At 46.8% G+C, this 17,564-nt stretch overlaps 1 protein-coding gene across 1 annotated transcript; it reads right to left on the minus strand.

Moving 5' to 3' along the window:
* Positions 1 to 677: 677 nt before the first annotated feature.
* On the minus strand, positions 678 to 17,393 carry LOC113404515 (uncharacterized). The gene is made up of 26 exons (XM_064220834.1): positions 17,018 to 17,393; positions 13,876 to 16,781; positions 13,574 to 13,791; positions 13,326 to 13,373; positions 12,108 to 12,248; positions 11,771 to 11,944; positions 11,574 to 11,667; positions 10,544 to 10,606; positions 10,128 to 10,227; positions 9,898 to 10,051; positions 9,675 to 9,808; positions 9,154 to 9,238; positions 8,899 to 8,979; positions 8,649 to 8,747; positions 8,383 to 8,552; positions 8,208 to 8,313; positions 7,847 to 8,124; positions 7,493 to 7,780; positions 7,324 to 7,416; positions 6,746 to 7,042; positions 5,059 to 5,142; positions 4,568 to 4,768; positions 3,887 to 3,978; positions 3,549 to 3,640; positions 3,316 to 3,467; positions 678 to 2,602 (listed from the first exon to the last, which is right to left on the minus strand). The coding sequence occupies exons 1-26, from the start codon at positions 17,087 to 17,089 to the stop codon at positions 2,540 to 2,542; spliced, it is 6,285 nt and encodes a 2,094-aa protein (XP_064076904.1). The 5' UTR covers positions 17,090 to 17,393; the 3' UTR covers positions 678 to 2,539.
* Positions 17,394 to 17,564: the final 171 nt, after the last annotated feature.

Consider the following 17,564-nt stretch of genomic DNA (forward strand, 5'->3'; position numbering starts at 1 on the left):
CACTATTGCTGTGTCGGTTTTGCAATTTCTGACCGCCACGGATAATGAAGACGACCAAGATAGTTTCAATATTTGACATGTGACCGTTCCTTAAGGATAGACTTCAATATATATTTTTAAACAAAAATACGCATTTCTAAAAAAATAAATTACAATTTGTTTGTATATTAGTCATGTTGCAACTAAAAAAAAATGCAAATTTTATGTTAATATATCCAAATAATAATCTTTTCCCTTAATTTGCTCTACGCAAGACGTGAACGTACGAGAAAGTGGAAAGTAGTAAAATAAAACAACTCACATCACATTAACTTCCACTATATTAATAAAACTCTCGACACATATATTACTTATCACTTTAACAGCAAATATCCGCACTTCGTCTTTAGTTCAACTCCCCGGTTCGAAATCCACCGGATCTCCCCGTGCCAGGCAGTACCAGCTCGCCTCACCTCGCCACGAGACGGGAGTGACGGGACACAACACGGCGTCGATAACCGAATCAATAATCATACTAATAAATGTTATTTCAATTTAAAAAAAAAGTATTTAAAAATCAAAGCAGGACTAAATATTATTATTTCAATTAAAATTATAAAAGTATATTTAAAATATCATGACAGTAGGTACGTGCGATGATTTATATAATACGAAGATGGAAAGAATAAAAGTCAATATAAGCATTAACGTAAACAATTTATTTAAATAATTTCAATAAGATGAATTATTATAATACATTACGGAATACACGTTGCTTGCCGCGAGCGTCAAATATACAGACATTCGTCATCATTACACCTTTATACAAATAGACGAACATAGTAGCTCCAGTCCGTCGCTACGACCTACCCCCTACCCCCTACCTCTATACAACCTGCCTCGCCCTCTATCATTCTCGATATATAAAACAACATTATCTGTACATAACCTTTACATCTTATTTTTACATAGAACATTAAAATGAAAATGTCTAAAGAAAGAATATTCTAGAAGATTTCTAACGTTTATTGTCTATAATTGAGATGAAAAAATGAAGACCGATTCTATTGCACCATAATTTAAGAGAAAATAATTGAAATAAACTAAGATCCTAAGAGATAAAATGTAAAGAATTAACATAAATATAATACCAATTTCATTTTCAATTTATATAATAATAATAAAAAATCATTTAATCTATTCTAAAATAGTGTTACCATTAAGCGACTCCCGGTATAACCAGTTTTTGTTGCCAAAAGTAAATATGAAATAACTTTTTTTTTGTAAAACAGATAAAGCGTGGGACTTTATAATTAACTATCTTCGACTGTCTTCGATACTTTTGTTTAAATCTTACCTCTTGTTTTTAAATAGTAAAACTCAACGTCCAGAACTGGAGAAAACATTTAAATCAAATAAAACATTGACAAAGATAGCATTAATTTACACAATGTAAAATATATCTAACTCGGAGTCGAAATGAGAACTAATGTACATAGTTGTCCTACTTCGAACAAACCAGCGATACTAAGCGGAGGGTCCGTAGAGTTACGACTACAATGAAGCAAATATAGACAACATAGGTTACTGTCCCTTCCGCTTCGCTTAATAGCGCAGGTGTGTAAGGTCGCTAATACATCTACGAACGAAAACAATCCGGATAATCGTAAGAACGCCAAGCGTCAACGCTATTTGTTAACCTTTTCGGTAAAAACTTTTATTACGCAGATAAATTTTTTTTAAATGTATTCTCACTCGATTATAATTTATCTTATTTTGATGTACAAAACACACACATTGATAATCATTACATTGATTTTTACAATAGTATACTTTTCCTAATAATTTATCGCCTTGTAGAATTAATCGTCTGTGTGGGAGCAGATTAACAAATATTTCATATACCTCATCTAGTCATGACACAAGTTAATCATGGTTTCTAAGACTAGTATGACCGTAACTTTAACAAAAATAACAAGTTGTAAAACTTTACTTGAAAATGGGACAAACAAAACAAGCAAATTTGAATAAAATTATTAAGTGGCACACTAAGTATTATCAGAGGAGCGCGCGTTACTGCGGTTAAATTACGAGACATTCTAATGACATCATTCTAATAACTCGCCGGTCGCGGTCGATTCCAAAACTTGTGTTTGCCCAATGATGTAAATAACCATTTTTTTCTGCGAGTGCAATTCAGGGTTGTTACATACAGAATATTTTTAATAAAGATTATGCTGTAAAAATAAAGATTTTGTAAATCTATAGAGGAATGTAATATGTTATAGTAACATAAAAATAACACGTTCTAAAGTTTTGAACACATGTACGCGACCGAACTGACGAAGGAAAATGCAACGGCTTACACGATCGCATGATTACGGGTGCGGCCGTCGCTTTATGATTTAGTTTCCGATGTCGCTTCCGTATCGTCCGATCGCGTTGGTGTGTCGGTGTACCCTTAAACTAATTACTATAACAACCCTGTCTTTTCATATTATTTAAAAGGAATATTTTATCGAGTTATAAATTTGAATCCATTGATATTTCTATAGCAAATTTAAATCCCACTTCGGAAATCGTCGTTGTTGGCCGCGATCAGAGCCGGGTCGTAGATGCCGCCCTATTTAAAAAAAACTCGGTGATTAATAAATTATTATATTTATTATATATGTATAGAATTAAAAAAAATAGACTACGAGCAATGAAGTAATACGCCATACAGTGGCGTAGCGTTTTCGCTTACTTGCAAAGGCATTGTACGAATATGACAATTTTTAGTGTCAATGACCTTTTTGATCAGGTGTTGTTCGTTTGCATTCGCTTTCGCGCGAATTCGCTTCGTCGGATGAGCCACAGAACCGTTTAATATATGTTATAAGTGAGACATTCATGTACTTGTACCTGCTGCTAGTGACCATTCGGTACTTTATCGGATTCCTGGGTGCATGAAATTACATGTGTTTTCATTAAGTTTTTTCCAAATTAAATATTTTTAATTAATATTTATGAGGTTCTATATAGTAATATGTGACGGTCGACACAATGTCGAATATTTTAATAAACTCGAATGGAAGATCCCTCGTACCTCCGTCGGCGGCGGCGTCGGAGTGGGAAGGGGGGAGTCTTCGGGAGAGGACGGAATATATACTTGCACCGGCTCGAGCATTCGCTGAACATTACATAGGAACGGTCATGGAAGATTACCGGATAGGAAATAGTAATCTATGGCTGCAGAGGGACGGGACAACTCGTTTCAGTAAAATATATCAACGGGATAAAAGTTTGGGGCTAAATCTACATTAATTGTGAAACTGAATATGGGCTAGCAGCGACCTGCGGCGCGGGCGGCGCGGGCGGCGCGGGCACGAAGTACTCGGCGGGCGCCGGGCCGGCGGGCGCGGCGGGCGCGGGGGGCGCGGGCGGCGCGGCGGCGGCCACGCGCGCGCCGCCCGGGTTCAGCACGTCCACGTACGACTTCTTTATGTCTGCGGGCCGAGCGCGGTTGCGGTGTGTTATTGCGAGATTATTAGATGTTGGAGTACTATTTGTGATGTGAGTGCACTCACGTCGTCCTCTCTGCATTTTAAAGATGTTGGACACGGCCACGGCCGGGGGCGCCCCGAGCGCCGCCGGGGACTGCAGCGGAGTCGACGTGCTTCTGGAAGTACGATGTGTTTATGTAGTTAGACTGTTTTATTTTATTTAACACGTCGTTATTTTTAACATTCCCTATGCTAAAAATAGAAACGAGCTATATTATGAACATTTTCAGACTTCTATTATTTTTTCTAACACGACATACCAATCGCTGCCGAATGAAATAGTCGATGAGGTCCCATCGTAAGCCATTGAGTCCGATAATAACTTTATTCATGAATAATTAATAATAGAATATGTTCCTCACAGTCCCGTGGGGGGCGGTGGCGGGGGGCCGGGCGCATCCGCGTCGGTGGCGTCCATGTCCCGCCAGCGCTTGTGCTGCTCGTCCCACACGATCTGCGGCACAAGCACACACACACTCAGCCACGCGTCCGAACACGACTCGCCGACGACTCATATCCAATGGTTAAATATTTGATATTTGTAATTGATCGCACACCACGTCGAGGACTTACCTCTCGTTTTCGTTAAAGTTTAGTGAGAAGAGCTAGAAACAATAAAAGACAGAAATCGGGGACAATCTTTATTACGTTTACAATCTATCACAATACAACGAGCGTGCACCGCATAAACGATTACATAAGTTTGTACATATATAAAGTACATAGGTGTTAGTTTATAAGGTCGTATCGAGCTATACAAACATATTAAATTCAATTACATATTTACATACTATTATGGTTATAAGTACACGTTAGATATTACGTTCGATATTAATACATTCTATAAAAAATATTTTTTAATAATAATGACCGTCTAATTTACCGAATATATAATTCACTATATATTATAAATATATTTCAATAAAATACGAGTGCTATAACGATGAACAGTCGAGTCATTGAGGGTTACTATAGGACGAGTCTCGAGGGGTACATCACATTAGAGTTGGCATGTTTAGCGAGGAGAGTGTGGGCTGACTCACGGTGGGGTTGGTGTCGTCGGGCAGGATCATCTGGTTGGGGGCCCGCAGCGACAGCTTGGTGAGGATGCCACCAAGCCAGCCGCCGCCCCCTCCGCCGCCGCCGGCGCCCCCTCCCGCCCCACGCCGCTCGCCCTTAGCGCCGCCCTCGCTCCTGCCCTCCTTGCCGTTGGACTGCGGACTGTCGGAGTCCCGATCGACTTGCTGCGATTTTAATGACAATATGTAGAACAACGTAAAGCTCAATACATACGACACGAGTACTTGCGACGAACGAATGATGACGGTTCATAAAAATCTTTTTACAAGATAATTTTATCTTATATATTATTAACGTTCAGGTGCGACCGACGGCACATGCGAAAAGTATAATGTTTAGTAAGATTGTTTATAACGGCGACGGGGGATGATAATCGGAGCTGAACTGACAGTATTATATCTGAAATGAGCGCGGCTCGCCTGCGGCCGCGCGGTGCTCACGCGAGGGTACTCACGTCTGCGGACTCGGCGCGCTCGTCCTCCCGCGGCGCGCGCGTGGCCCCCGGCATGGTGATGGTGGGCCGCGAGCTCTCCGCGCTCTGCGCAGCCGACATACGACACGGTGTTAATGGACCGAGCTTAAAGTATCGTTTGACTTCTTTTTAATATATGAGAGGAAGACGATCATACAACAGAACATTTCAGTACATCTACATAAACAGGGGGAATCTTAAGCAAATATCGAAGGCAGCTCGTCTCGGCAAAGTTAAAAACGTATGAACGAATGATACGATTTGTTGTTTTTTTCTTTGCTTGGAACGGGCGAGGCGAGGTTAGGGTTGAAATTTTTTCGACCTCGCGTTACATGGCAGGACCATCGAATTTTGAAAGATTTTTCATCGAGATGATAACCTCGAACCGTCCGACCGTCCGACGACGAGCCGGGTGGGGTTCCAACGCCCCACGGAGTGCCGGCCCGTTATCGACTCTATGAAAAATCTTTAAGCCGTGGGTCAATAAAACGACTATAATTTTTAGTAACCATTTATTGCCAACACTACAGGAAAGTACAAGTCAGCGGGTGCCTCTACGACAGTAACACAATATCAAAGAACATGTCAGCTCGTGCGTTAGTTAAATTAAGTATCAGAACAACGAACGGATAATTCGAATGCAAGGCAATCGTTTCGAGCTCTCGTCGAGGAGACGCCCAGTGTCATATTTTTTATTTCAAATAAAATAAAAATAAATAGATCAGATCCGTCATATCACAGGGCTGCAAGGTGAAGCGACAGTTTAACAAATAGAACATCGCGTAACGAATAAATATTTATAATAAATAACGAATAAAACGAGTGTCAATCTGAGTGCACTAGAGCGGCGCGTCGACGTCGTACGTGCGCGGCGCCGACACGCAGTAGCGCGCGTGCGCGTCGCGCGGCGGGCGCGGCGGGCGCGGCTCGCGCAGGCCCAGCGGCTCGTCGATGGCGAACGTGGCGCCCGGCGCGCGCCGCGCCAGCAGCGACTCGAAGCGCCGCACGCTGCGCTCCACCGTCTCGCGCAGGCGCAGGCGCCGCCCGCCCTCCTCCTCCACCTCCTCCTCCGGCTCGTCGATGGGGAACGTGCCGCCGAACACGAGCGGCCGCAGCGCGCGCCGCGACGCCTCGCTGCGGGCCCACGACTCCACCGTGTTGCCGATCACTGCGCCGTAGCGCGAGCGGGGCGGGGGGCCCGGCGGCGCGCGGCGCGGCACGGCGGGGGGCCCGGCGGGGAGTCCAGCGGGGTGCCCGGCGGGCGCGCGGCGCCGACGCAGGCCGGCCGGGGGCGGCGCGGGCTGCCCCCACAACACGCGTTAGCACACTTGCACACACATGTTATGAGCGCGACGCTGGCACCGGTTCGACGTTTGTGCGGAATCGCGGATCTATTTTTGACGTATAATTCTTCGACGCGAGAGAACGGAAAAAGCCGTTTTCGTTAAAGCTTGGATCGAACGGTAAATATCGTGTCACCGGGATGTGAAAACAAAAACATTGGAACAAAACGGTCGTCCTGTCATTTCAAAGGTCGAGTCGACGAAATTTAACCATAAATATTTCACCGTAACGAAACGCAACGAAACTGACTTCAAATCCAAATGTTCTCAGGGCGAGTCCCTGAGAGAGCACAGTTAAACGTATATGAAGAGTGTCGGCGACTCACCTCATTGTACCCGTAGTGCGCGTCGGGCTGCCAGTACGGGTCCGCGTACGAGTGCGCGTGCGCGTGCGCGTGTTCCTCGTAGCCGTACTGCGGCTCGTAGTGCTGCTGCTGTTGCTGCGGTTGTTGGTGATGCTGCTCCTGCGCGGACTCCGTGACTAGCTGCTGTGGGGGCGGCTGCGGCTGAAACTGCTGATGCTGCTGCAGCTGGCCTTGCTGCTGGTAGTACTGGGCGGCGTAGTCAGGGGTATCTTCCACGGGTTCAGGATACTTTTGAATCGGCTGCGTCTGGTGCAGGGTCTGAAAATTAATAAATTATACTTTGTAGTATCGAATTATTTTATTAACATAAAAGGGTCAAAAATAATAATTACAATTATAATTTACTGTTTATCTACACCGATAACGACAAATTATGTTACTTTTTACACATTCATTTCGTACATCACCACAATATACCCTCCGACGTCGTCCACTCCACTCTCTATGTATAGTATACTATGTAATTAATCGTAGCTGGCAACTAATTTCGCTGAATGTATAATAAACATACTCTGGTAACGAACACACGAGGCACCGACCTGGTCCCACTGAGCGTACTGCGTTCCGTCGGCGTAGGGCTCCGCGTAGGGCTCGGCGCGGTGCTGCGGGGTGTGCTGCTGCGACGCCTCCGCCTGCGACACGAGACAGAGCGTGAGCGGGGGCTCGCCAGGAGCGCGGGGGGCGGGGAGGGTGGGGCGGAGCGCGCACCGACAGCTGCGCCGCCACGGCGTGCAGCTCGTGCAGCCAGCGCTGGTGGCGCGGCGAGGCGTCCGCGCTGGCGTCCTCGGGCGCCGAGCCCGCGTCGTCGGCCGCGTCGTCCTGCAGCGCGGGGTCGTAGTACTTGAGGCGGTCGGCCAGCTGCGCCACGGCCAGCGTGAGCGCGGGCGCGCGGCGCGGCGGGCGCGTCAGCGCGCGCGCGGCGCGCTCGGCGTAGCGCAGCGCGCGCTCGCACTGCCCCGCGTCCGCCAGCCGCGTCGCCAGCACCAGCTTGTACACCTGCGGGGCAGCGGGGTTAGCGCGGGTCGGTGGCGTGGGGGGCCGGCGGCGGGAGGCGGCGCTCACCGTCAGCTCGTCCAGCACGTGGTCCTGCTGCGCCGAGCCGAGCGACAGCGCGTACTCGTATATCTCGGTGGCGAATATCGCCTCGTTGGTGGCGAAGCGCGCCAGCGTGGTCGCGCGCGGGTCGGCCAGCAGCAACGAGAGGCGCGGGGCGGAGACGGGCGCGGCGGGGTCGGCGGGGGGCCGCAGGGGCGCCAGCGGGTGCGGGGAGAGCGGCTCGCCCGCGGACAGGTAGCAGAATTGCGCGGAGTACGGCAGCCCGCGCGCATTGAGCGTGTCACCTGGACGGGCATCATTCGACGCGTAAAAGCTCCGATCGGGAGTGATCTTGGAAATAGATACCGGACAGTGACGCGGGTCTCACCGAGCTGCGTCATGGTGCGGCGGTCGTGGTCGGGGCGCGCGCTGGCGTTGGCGAGCAGGATGGCGGCGTGCGGGCGCCAGTCGCCCCAGCGCGGGTCGGCCGCGCCCTGCGGGGACACGGCGGGTTGAACGTCCGTATGGAACGAGGCGAGCGGCGGGGCGGGGTGGGCACTCACGGCCAGCAGCGGCGGCGCGCGCAGCGCCAGCGCGGCGTACAGCGAGTGCAGCGGGTCGCGGCGCGCCAGCGAGGCCACGAAGCGCGCGCTGACGGCGGCCCGCGCGCGCCGCTCGCCGTGCGCCGCCAGCTGCAGCGCGTGGCCCCACAGCCCGCAGTCCATGGCGTACTCTGGCGGACACGCGGTCGTTACGTTACGCTGGTGGCGTGCTCGGTGACTTTAAACGACAGACGAATGAATATATACTCTCGAGATCTCCGACTCACCGAGGGCCTCCTGCCGGTTGCCATAAATGAGATACTCTCGGTAGCGCTCGAGCGCCTCTTTTTCATCGACGACGGGTTTGACCTTCGCATCCTCTTCCGCTGTAATCGAACGAACGTTATTTATCAGAATTGTTTTTAAAACTGCGCGCTGAAATAATATCACAGCAAAATGAAAGAACAACAATTATTTGAATATATAATATTTTATTAGTTTGAAATAGCAACGCCGGCGGGAGCGATTCGGACTCACCCAGCATCGATGGCAAGTCGCACTCCCCGTCCTCGTCCCCCTCTGCCTCGACACAACCCGAAGACAGCGAACCACCTTTCTCTGCAAAAGGAACAAATTGGTGTGGATTTACGTCAGTCCAATAGTATATTACACAGTGGGAATATATTTCAATGGTGTTGACCATTGTCAACTTATTCTGTGATGACTTGGCACTTAGAAGTTTCATATGATATCCATACAACATAAAGACGTAAGAGTCAATAGAATTCGTACCTGTACTCCTGTCGGACGGTATCTTGTACTCGAACTCTTTCGTGTTCTTCATCAGCAACTCGGCAACATCCGAACCAACGACCACCTGAAATATTATCAAATTTTACACCTTAGTGAAGTATATCCATCGTTTAGTAAAGAACAAGTCGGTTTTCGTCATTAAAATGTAAAATGACAGATTGACATGCAACGCACAGCCTTTCGATGGAATGGAATTCTGTAGAGGAGTGTCTTATGGAACGTAGGTGACCACTAACAACGGATTTTTCAAAATTTAGGGTAAGCTTTATAGGGGATGAAAATTTGTTTGGAAATTCGTCATTTTGTTCGTTAGAAATAGGGTAGTCGTAAAACGTGCTGCTACAGCGTTTTTAAGGTTTATCCCTCAATTATCAATTTTGAAATTTCAAATATGGAAATTCGTATATTTTATTTCGTCAACGTACTTTACCGAAAAACTAATGTTTAAGAAAGTTTCTGTATAATATTTCCGATGGGACACGGCTAGGGTCAACGCTCACTCCGTTCTGACGCAGCATCAGCGCCAGCAGATCCCACAGCAGCGCGTAGCCGATGACGTCGCCGCCGTCGCGTTGACGCGCGCTGCGCACGCGCGACTCGCAGTACTCCACCACGCTCTTCTTGTGGGTGACGCCTGGACAGGTGAGACGGTTAGTGGCGGCCGCGGGGCGGGGAGCGGGGCGGCGAGCGGGGCGGGGAGCGGGGCGGGGAGCGGGGCGTCACCTCTGAGCAGCGGGCCCGGGTAGGCGGCGAGCGCGGCGGCGGCGGGGTCGCGCTGCAGCAGGCGCGCCAGCGGCAGCAGCTGCAGCGGCGGCGCGCGCCCGTCCACGGGCCAGCCCGCGCTCAGCAGCACCAGCACGCGCGCGCCCAGCACGCCCTGCGACACGAGCGCCGGTCAGTGTCCGGTGCCTCCTGCGCGCCGGTCGCGCCGGTCGCGCCGCCCTCCGACCTACCTTGACGTGCGCCGTGGAGTACTTGAAGGGCGTCATCCGCTCGGAGCGCACGGTGGACTCGTCGAGGTGCAGGTTCAGCGACATGTCCGTCGTCAGCTCCCTGCGTCGCGGAACAGACGTCAGAATCGTTCGGCGGAGCGATGGCCGCCGCCACTCTGGCGCTTACTACGGTCTACGTTTGTACGCGACGCGATGAAGCTCCACCGAGACGTGTGCCCCGTGTGGGCGGCTAGTGTACGATCATTCTCATACAATACGTGTAAGATGGGTACACTGTGAGCGAAATAGATACGTGCAAATGAGAGTTCCCGGGATGACCGACTGATGATAGTTAGTAAAACAAATAATATGTCAAATGATAATTGTGAGCGGGTGACGTGCACGCATGCGATGCTGTGTGGGGGGAGGGGTGTTACCTGTCGGAGAGGTCAGTGCGCAGCGAGAGGGCGTCGCGCGCGGCTCGCGAGCTGCCGTAGTACCTAAAGCAATGAGCACGGCGTTGCACCTCGCGTACTGACGCAATGAGTGCCAAGCGGTCATCATATCACCCGCCTTACCGTAACGTCTTGTGTTTTTATTCATTATTTTCTCTTATTTTAAACGTACGAAATATTTTGTTACGGTAATGTGGTATATAATGAGAGTGTTAATAAGTATGCGAATATATTTTGAATCCGGTCAGTACTCGTAAACAAATTAATGACAATTTAAAACTAATCAAAACATTTACTATCCATAAATCACACGTGACGGACTCAAAGTATTTTCGGGATACGAAATATGAACCTGCAATCCACAGTATTATTATTTCCCATGACGTGGCCAATGATTGGTTATTCTTTTTATAATATGTGTTGTGAAAATGAAAGCATATTATTATTAATACCTAATATATACAATACACGAGGGCGGATCGAAGAATTGGACACGTTATATGGACAGGAACAGAACATTATCATTTCATAATGTACATAACTATTCAAATGTAATTGTGCTAAGCAAATCGTTCCTACAATTTGATAATTGAACGTCGTGTCGCTTTATCAAAAAAATCCATTAAGACTTGGTGGCGACTTTAGGGAATCATATTGAATACAGCCGTCAAAAAGTAGGGGATTATTTTAAAAGCAACCTGCCGAGTGTTGACGGTGACCCGGTGACGGTACTGGATGATTTAAAATAAACATCTTAGGCAGAAAAAGGAGTCGAGCCACCGTCAATGCTAAAATTACAGACTAATCTTTTTCAGTCCGCGAACTATTCGTTCGACCTCGTGTTATACAGGCTAAAGTACTGCCGTGTGAATCGAAGATTGACGAAAAACTTGTCATGATATCACGATGTTTTATAAATATATTTTTTGTATTCGAGCACACTCGCACTCGGATGCAATACGACCAGCCAATGCAACGCAGCGGCCCGTCGGCGCGGGGAGTGGTCACATACGTGTCTGCGGGCTTGAGTCCGTTGGCACTGGACCGGCCCGAGTGCACGCTGCCGCGCTCCTCCGTGCGCGCCTCGTAGCCGAGCTGGCCGTAGCCTGTGACAAAAACATGTTCATGTTTTCGGGGATACATTTCTCTACTGTAAAGCCGAGGCAGCAGCAGATATATTCGGATAAGATCCCGCAACCCGCGACTCACCGTCTGCGTAGAGGTTGCCGTAGAGGCCGGGCGTCAGCAGCTGCTTGTAGAGGCGCATGTAGGCGGCGGGGTCGGTGCGGCTCAGGCGCTCGTAGTACTCGTAGTGGCGGCGCTGCGCCTCCAGCGCCGAGCCCCACGCGCCCGCGCCGCCCGCGCCCGGCGCGCCGCCCGACACTGCCGGACAGACCACTTTCGACTACTTTTCCGATACATATTTTAGGATTACCGCTCCGTTCGCGTAGGGACCGAGAGAGATGATGATTTCGCGGCAGGCAGGCGGCCTGCCGTTAAACTCCTACCGTAAATGATACACGCCGCAAGTGGGCGCGGTCAGTACCTCGTTCACCATCGTAGTAGTGATGGTGCCGATGTCGACGCCGCTCGTCGCGGTGCGCGCGGCGGCGCGGCTCGTCGGCCTCCTCGTCCGTGGCCGTGGCCTCGCGCGAGCCGGCGCGGGAGCCCGACGAGTACGTCTCGTCTGTTTCAGTCGATACTACGTAAGTGTGCCGCTTCGAAATATCACTGACATCGAATTCTAGAATGTATTGGGGCATCTATTCGCATCTTCCGATTGTTCTAGCGCGTTACTTTGCATGGTTGCGGTATAAAGATTAAACGATGATATCGGAGTTCTCTTCGGATACAGAATGCCGTTTCGATTAAAAGCGTAAATTATTATTACAGACCAAATAAAAAATTAAGTATAGCGAGAAAAAGAGTATTCATATATTAAATAAAATCAGCAAACATGCGAAGAAGCTTGAATAAAACAACATGGAGATATCTTAGTCTTTATGGAGATAAATGTTTATCTCCCTCGACCGAGATCGTTTCAACACGAGCCAGATACGAGTTTGAAGTGTGTTTTTATGTTCAATGAAATGTTTACGCATGCTCTATCGCTTCGATTGTGACAAAGCAGTTATTTTTTTCTATGTCCGGTTTGGTAAAGTGATTTCGTTTCGCAAGATGTAGAGTGTACATTATGTTGACAAAAATCCCTTGTAATGCTATTCCCAAAAAAACCGCATGGCATGCATAATGATGGCTCTTCATATTGTGAATATTGCAACTTTGATAAGTGTTTCACTTTTAACAGTACGTCGTTGAACTAGTTTATATATCGACGTTTTAGTAATATCTGTGTGTGTGTGCTGAATTTTTAATATCATACTACCAATTATTAAACTATAATTTAATTTCATTATACTTATTTACTTTTAATTTTAAATTAAAAAAATTTTTTTTTATCTAATTCTATCAACAATTTTATTTGATATCTCGTACGATAACTAGAGAAATAAAGTGTTCGTGAATAGATAAATCAATGTAATTTTTCTTAACTACGTTACTGCAATTTATGTTACAAGTTCACATTATAATGGCCATTCGTTAAGTCTTATTACGCGCAGGGGCCGGTAGCGTCGTCGTACATGAAATATAGACAACAAAAAAACAAGCTCAGCGCGTAGCGACTCCGACGGTACGGGCCGCCCGCGGGGTGAGATTGCCGGCGCGTGCGCTCACACACAGCATCACATACAACCACAGGTACCTTGGCTTCTACTACTACCAGTTTTAGCATCGCCACTGAACGTTACGACTGCAAAATAAAATAACATGACGTGATGCGATAGAAACAAGAATTTCGGAATATTTAAACAGATCATTGCTCATTTAACTATTGAGAAAAATTTTATGAAACACTACTGGATCACCAGTAGCTTTAAAACGGTGCAATAATTAGAGGAAGGAGTTCCCAAAGTCTGTCCCGTTCGAAGCGGTTACAACTACGACACTCGCCTTTTCTTCGGTCGCCGTCGTCCCGCTCGCGGCGCAGCGAGGCGTACTTGCGCGGGTCGATGTCGCGGTAGCGGCGCTCGAAGTGGTCGCGGGGCCGCTCGCGGCGCGCGCGCTCGTCGGCGTGGCGCTCGCGCTCCAGCGTGTGGTGGCGCCGCCGCTCCTTGTTGTCGTCCCCGCGCGGCGGCCGGGACGACGTGTACGACCCCTCTCTGTATTGCCTGTTTGGAAAAAAGTTTTAATTACTGCAGTCGTCGAATTACGTTTTACGTTGAGTTATTTGTGTAAATCGATCGAAAACTCACCTCCGATTTTTCTCTCGGTCGCTGTAGTAGTCGGTGTCTTCGGTCTCGTATCGGTGGCTTCGAGTGTTGCGTCGGTGTCGTCTACCTTCGGGACTGCCGTCTTTGTCGCGCCTTTCGCGATCCCAGTCCCTGTCCCTGTCCCTGTCCCTGTCCCGCCTGTCTTTGTCGGGACGCCGCTCGTCCCTGCCCGAGCGCCTCTCAGATTCGCGCTCGTATTGCCTATCGCCTCGAGAGTATCGACCTCTTTCTTTATCCCTGTCCCTGTCTCGCTCTCTTGAAGACTTTTGTTTGTCCCTGTCTTTTCTCGGGGATCCTTTGAAAGCTCGGTCTCTTTCCGAATCATCACCTGAGGTGACACGATTCAGAGATTGTCTTCTCGAATCGTTAGTTGGGTAATCAGTTGCGTCTGTAACATCATGGTTACGATCTTTTGTCGCTTCCACCGTATTGGCGTTGGAGCCATCGTACGTCGGTTCCCTCGAGAAAGACATATCTACCGATGAAACGACGCTCAAATCTTGCAAATTTTCGCCTTCCATTGTAATCTCTCTTTGTTGATCATCAACAGATAGGCTGAAATCAGGAGATGTGGCATTACTAGCTTCTCTTGCTCCGATTATACTCCTCGATGGATTCCTCGCAGGAGGTTCAGTATAGTCGGAACCGTCCACGTTTTGCTCGCGAATGTCGGTTGGACCCGCGTCGGGTGATATTGGATAGTCACGATCAACTCCAGTGACAACTCTTTGTTCATTTGCAGAAGCAAAATTCTGAGTTTGATATTGAGGATATTCATCATTACTTGGTTCCCCGGGCACCATCCTATCCAAGCCCACAGGTCTTCTATCGCCTCCTCTTGTAGTTACTGTTTGCGAGTAGGTATCGGGCATTTGTTGGCCATCAGCTTGCCTGTAAGGTCGACCACTATCAGTCGGTTGCCCGTCAATTTGTCGGTCCATGTAGTCATCGGCTGTTTGATTGTAGGAATTATGAGTTTCTGTCTGCTGACCAGGCACCATTCGCGCTAAGCCCGGAGGAGGCTCATCACCAGAAATATTTAAATTCTGATTGTATTCCACCTCTTGTTGTCCCACGCCCATTCTTCTTAGCCCTGGTGGGGGGATATTACGACTAAAATCTGTATTTTCACCATAGTCCACACTAGATAAATGGGCAGTTTGTAAATACTCATTTCTATCATTCTGTGGGGCTATTTCCAAGTTATCAGGTACCTGAGAAGGTAAAGGCATCGATCTGTAGCTTGATACCTGTGGTTGATCAGGTCTCTCTGAATTATCAGGCGTGGTTTCCAAATTAGCTCCAAAGTTAGCAGAGAGCCTGTCTTGCTGAACAACTTTACTAACTGCAGCTGGTGAAGTTAAGATTTGGGTAGAGTTTGGAGGTGCATATGCCTGAGGCTGAGGATTCACAGGTGGCACTTTAGAAATATTTTTATGTGAAAATGGTGCAGCATTTTTGAATGGATTCTGACTCGAAGAAGTTGGAAAGTTTGTTGTAGGGGGTAAAGGCATCGTTGATATAGTTGGTGGCTGGCTAGGAGGTTGCGCAATTGATGATGATAATGATGATGGTGTAATATTGGCTGCCGGTAGAGACGGAGCGATTTGTTCAGAATTAATAGTAGATATAGATGGTGATGTATTGTGTGATAAGTACTGAGTAGAGACAGGAGGTGGAGGCGGCATAGATGGTTGTGAAATATATTGATTGGATGCCATGGGATTTGGAGACATAGATGGAACGGGTGCTTTCATCTGTTTAGTATCTGATATATTTTCAACATTATGGCTAGAATGTTGAACATCTAGAGATACATTTTCATGATTAGCTATATTCATATCCTGTATAGAATTAATTAAGTCATCACAGCTTTCTCTTCTACTACTACTTTGAATATTACCGATTAGCTTAGACTCCTCAGTGTAATGGTTCGACCATTCACTGTTTATTACATTTTCATTAAAACTAGACTGAGAATAGTTAAAATTTGCAGTATCAGTGTTTGGTCCTGGGCTACTTTTACTAGAATTCCTGGACTGGTTCTCGCTCCTGTATGTGCCCTCCGATTGTGTATGTGGTCCATCACTAGAATCCTGGGACATTTGTGACTCAATAGACCACTGAGGTGTTAAATTTTCTAAATTAAAGCGCTTTCCTAAAGCTAAATTCGGTAATGCCTCTTTTACAAGTTCTTTGTCGTTTAATGTTTTTATTTCATCGTGTGTGCTGTGTGCAGAAATATTACTGGCCCTTCTTTGATTGTTTGGTTCGTTTGCCACATTGTTCTCGTGGTTAGAATTATCAATGTGTACAGTTTTCTCTTGATTGTCTTGATTGGGTTGAGATATCGTTTGTTGCAGATCAGTATCTTTTTTCTCTCCCGTAGACCAATTCCAGCTATTCGTAGATGCAAAGCTCTCTTCTATTACATTAGCATTATTATAAACTGGAGGCTGTAAAGCTGGCTGAGTAGACGCAGCCTGGGTCATAGGCTTTTGATGTTGTTTAGAAGAATCTTCCCACCCCCAATTCCAGTTATCTTCCCATCCATCAGCATTACCTTCATTTAGTGCAAAATTTTGTTGTTGATGTTGTTGTTGTTGCTGTTGTTGTTGATGTGGCTGTGGCATTTGATTTTGGTAATAATTTTGCTGGTACGAAGGCTGTGCATTATCAAAGTTTTGATTAGGATAGTGTTGATTATATTGCTGTGGCTGTTGAAAGTACTGGTTAGTGTTGTTAACAAATGGTTGCTGCTGATAAACTTGGCCATATTGTTGATTATACTGTGGTTGTTGTTGTGGCATTTGCCACATCTGCTGTTGCTGAGCTGTTGGTGGTGCACCTGGATAATTTGGATACATATCCTGTTGGTTCCCATATGGCTAGAAATAAAAACATTATGTATAACTAAGAGTATTTTTCAAGCCAATCTGCAATCATTATAAAATTAATAAATAGAATATTTTAAAATCTAATTACGTAGTAAGCAAGCATATGAAAAGTAAATTACATTAAAATTTTATTATTTGTAAATCACATGACATTTTCCTATAATCAACCAGTTATTGAACCACGTCATTGTTTACGTCTGAGTCGATATAACCTGCGCGCTACTCACCTGAGATGCAGCGTAGGCCTGGTGCTCGGAGCTTGGCGGTGGCGCGCTGCCTTGCCGCTTCATCCACGACATGCTGCACTACCGCCGCTTACGTAACATTCGTGGAAGAACCCCTCACATATGTTAGATTGCGCCAAACAGCTTTGTCACTATCACAAAATGAAATTAAATTGAAAACACTTTCACTCTGAAGCATGTATTTTTAACTTCATTATATATATTACTTATACACTACCTGGCCTCTTGAGGATATATTATGATTTTAACACTGGAAACTAAATGTTATATTAAATATTTCATGTATAGTTTCGTAAAAAATTGTTGACAGCAACACATCGATCGAAGGTGCCCTGTTGGCAGTGTCGCCATGCTAATTTTGTAACAAGTGTTCGGATACCGATTGTTAATCTGTAAAATGACTATTTAAATTATTATCAACTTAAACTGACGTGTATAAGTTCAAAATAAAGAAATTATATTATAATAAATCAAATTCAATAATTGGCGTTTCTTTCTCTTTACATAATTTAGGTATTCTTAATTTTTG

The sequence above is a fragment of the Vanessa tameamea genome, chromosome 5 (assembly GCF_037043105.1).
Source record: "Vanessa tameamea isolate UH-Manoa-2023 chromosome 5, ilVanTame1 primary haplotype, whole genome shotgun sequence".
NCBI lineage: Eukaryota > Metazoa > Arthropoda > Insecta > Lepidoptera > Nymphalidae > Vanessa > Vanessa tameamea.

Excerpts from the sequence above, each read along its gene's own strand:
- LOC113404515 (XM_064220834.1), bottom strand. The coding sequence starts at position 17,089 with ATGTCGTGGATGAAGCGGCAAGGCAGCGCGCCACCGCCAAGCTCCGAG. Across the intron at positions 10,607-11,573 it reads GGACTCAAGCCCGCAGACAC|GTACTACGGCAGCTCGCGAG; the intron begins GTATGTGACCAC and ends TCATTGCTTTAG. Across the intron at positions 8,125-8,207 it reads CCGCACCATGACGCAGCTCG|GTGACACGCTCAATGCGCGC; the intron begins GTGAGACCCGCG and ends ATGCCCGTCCAG.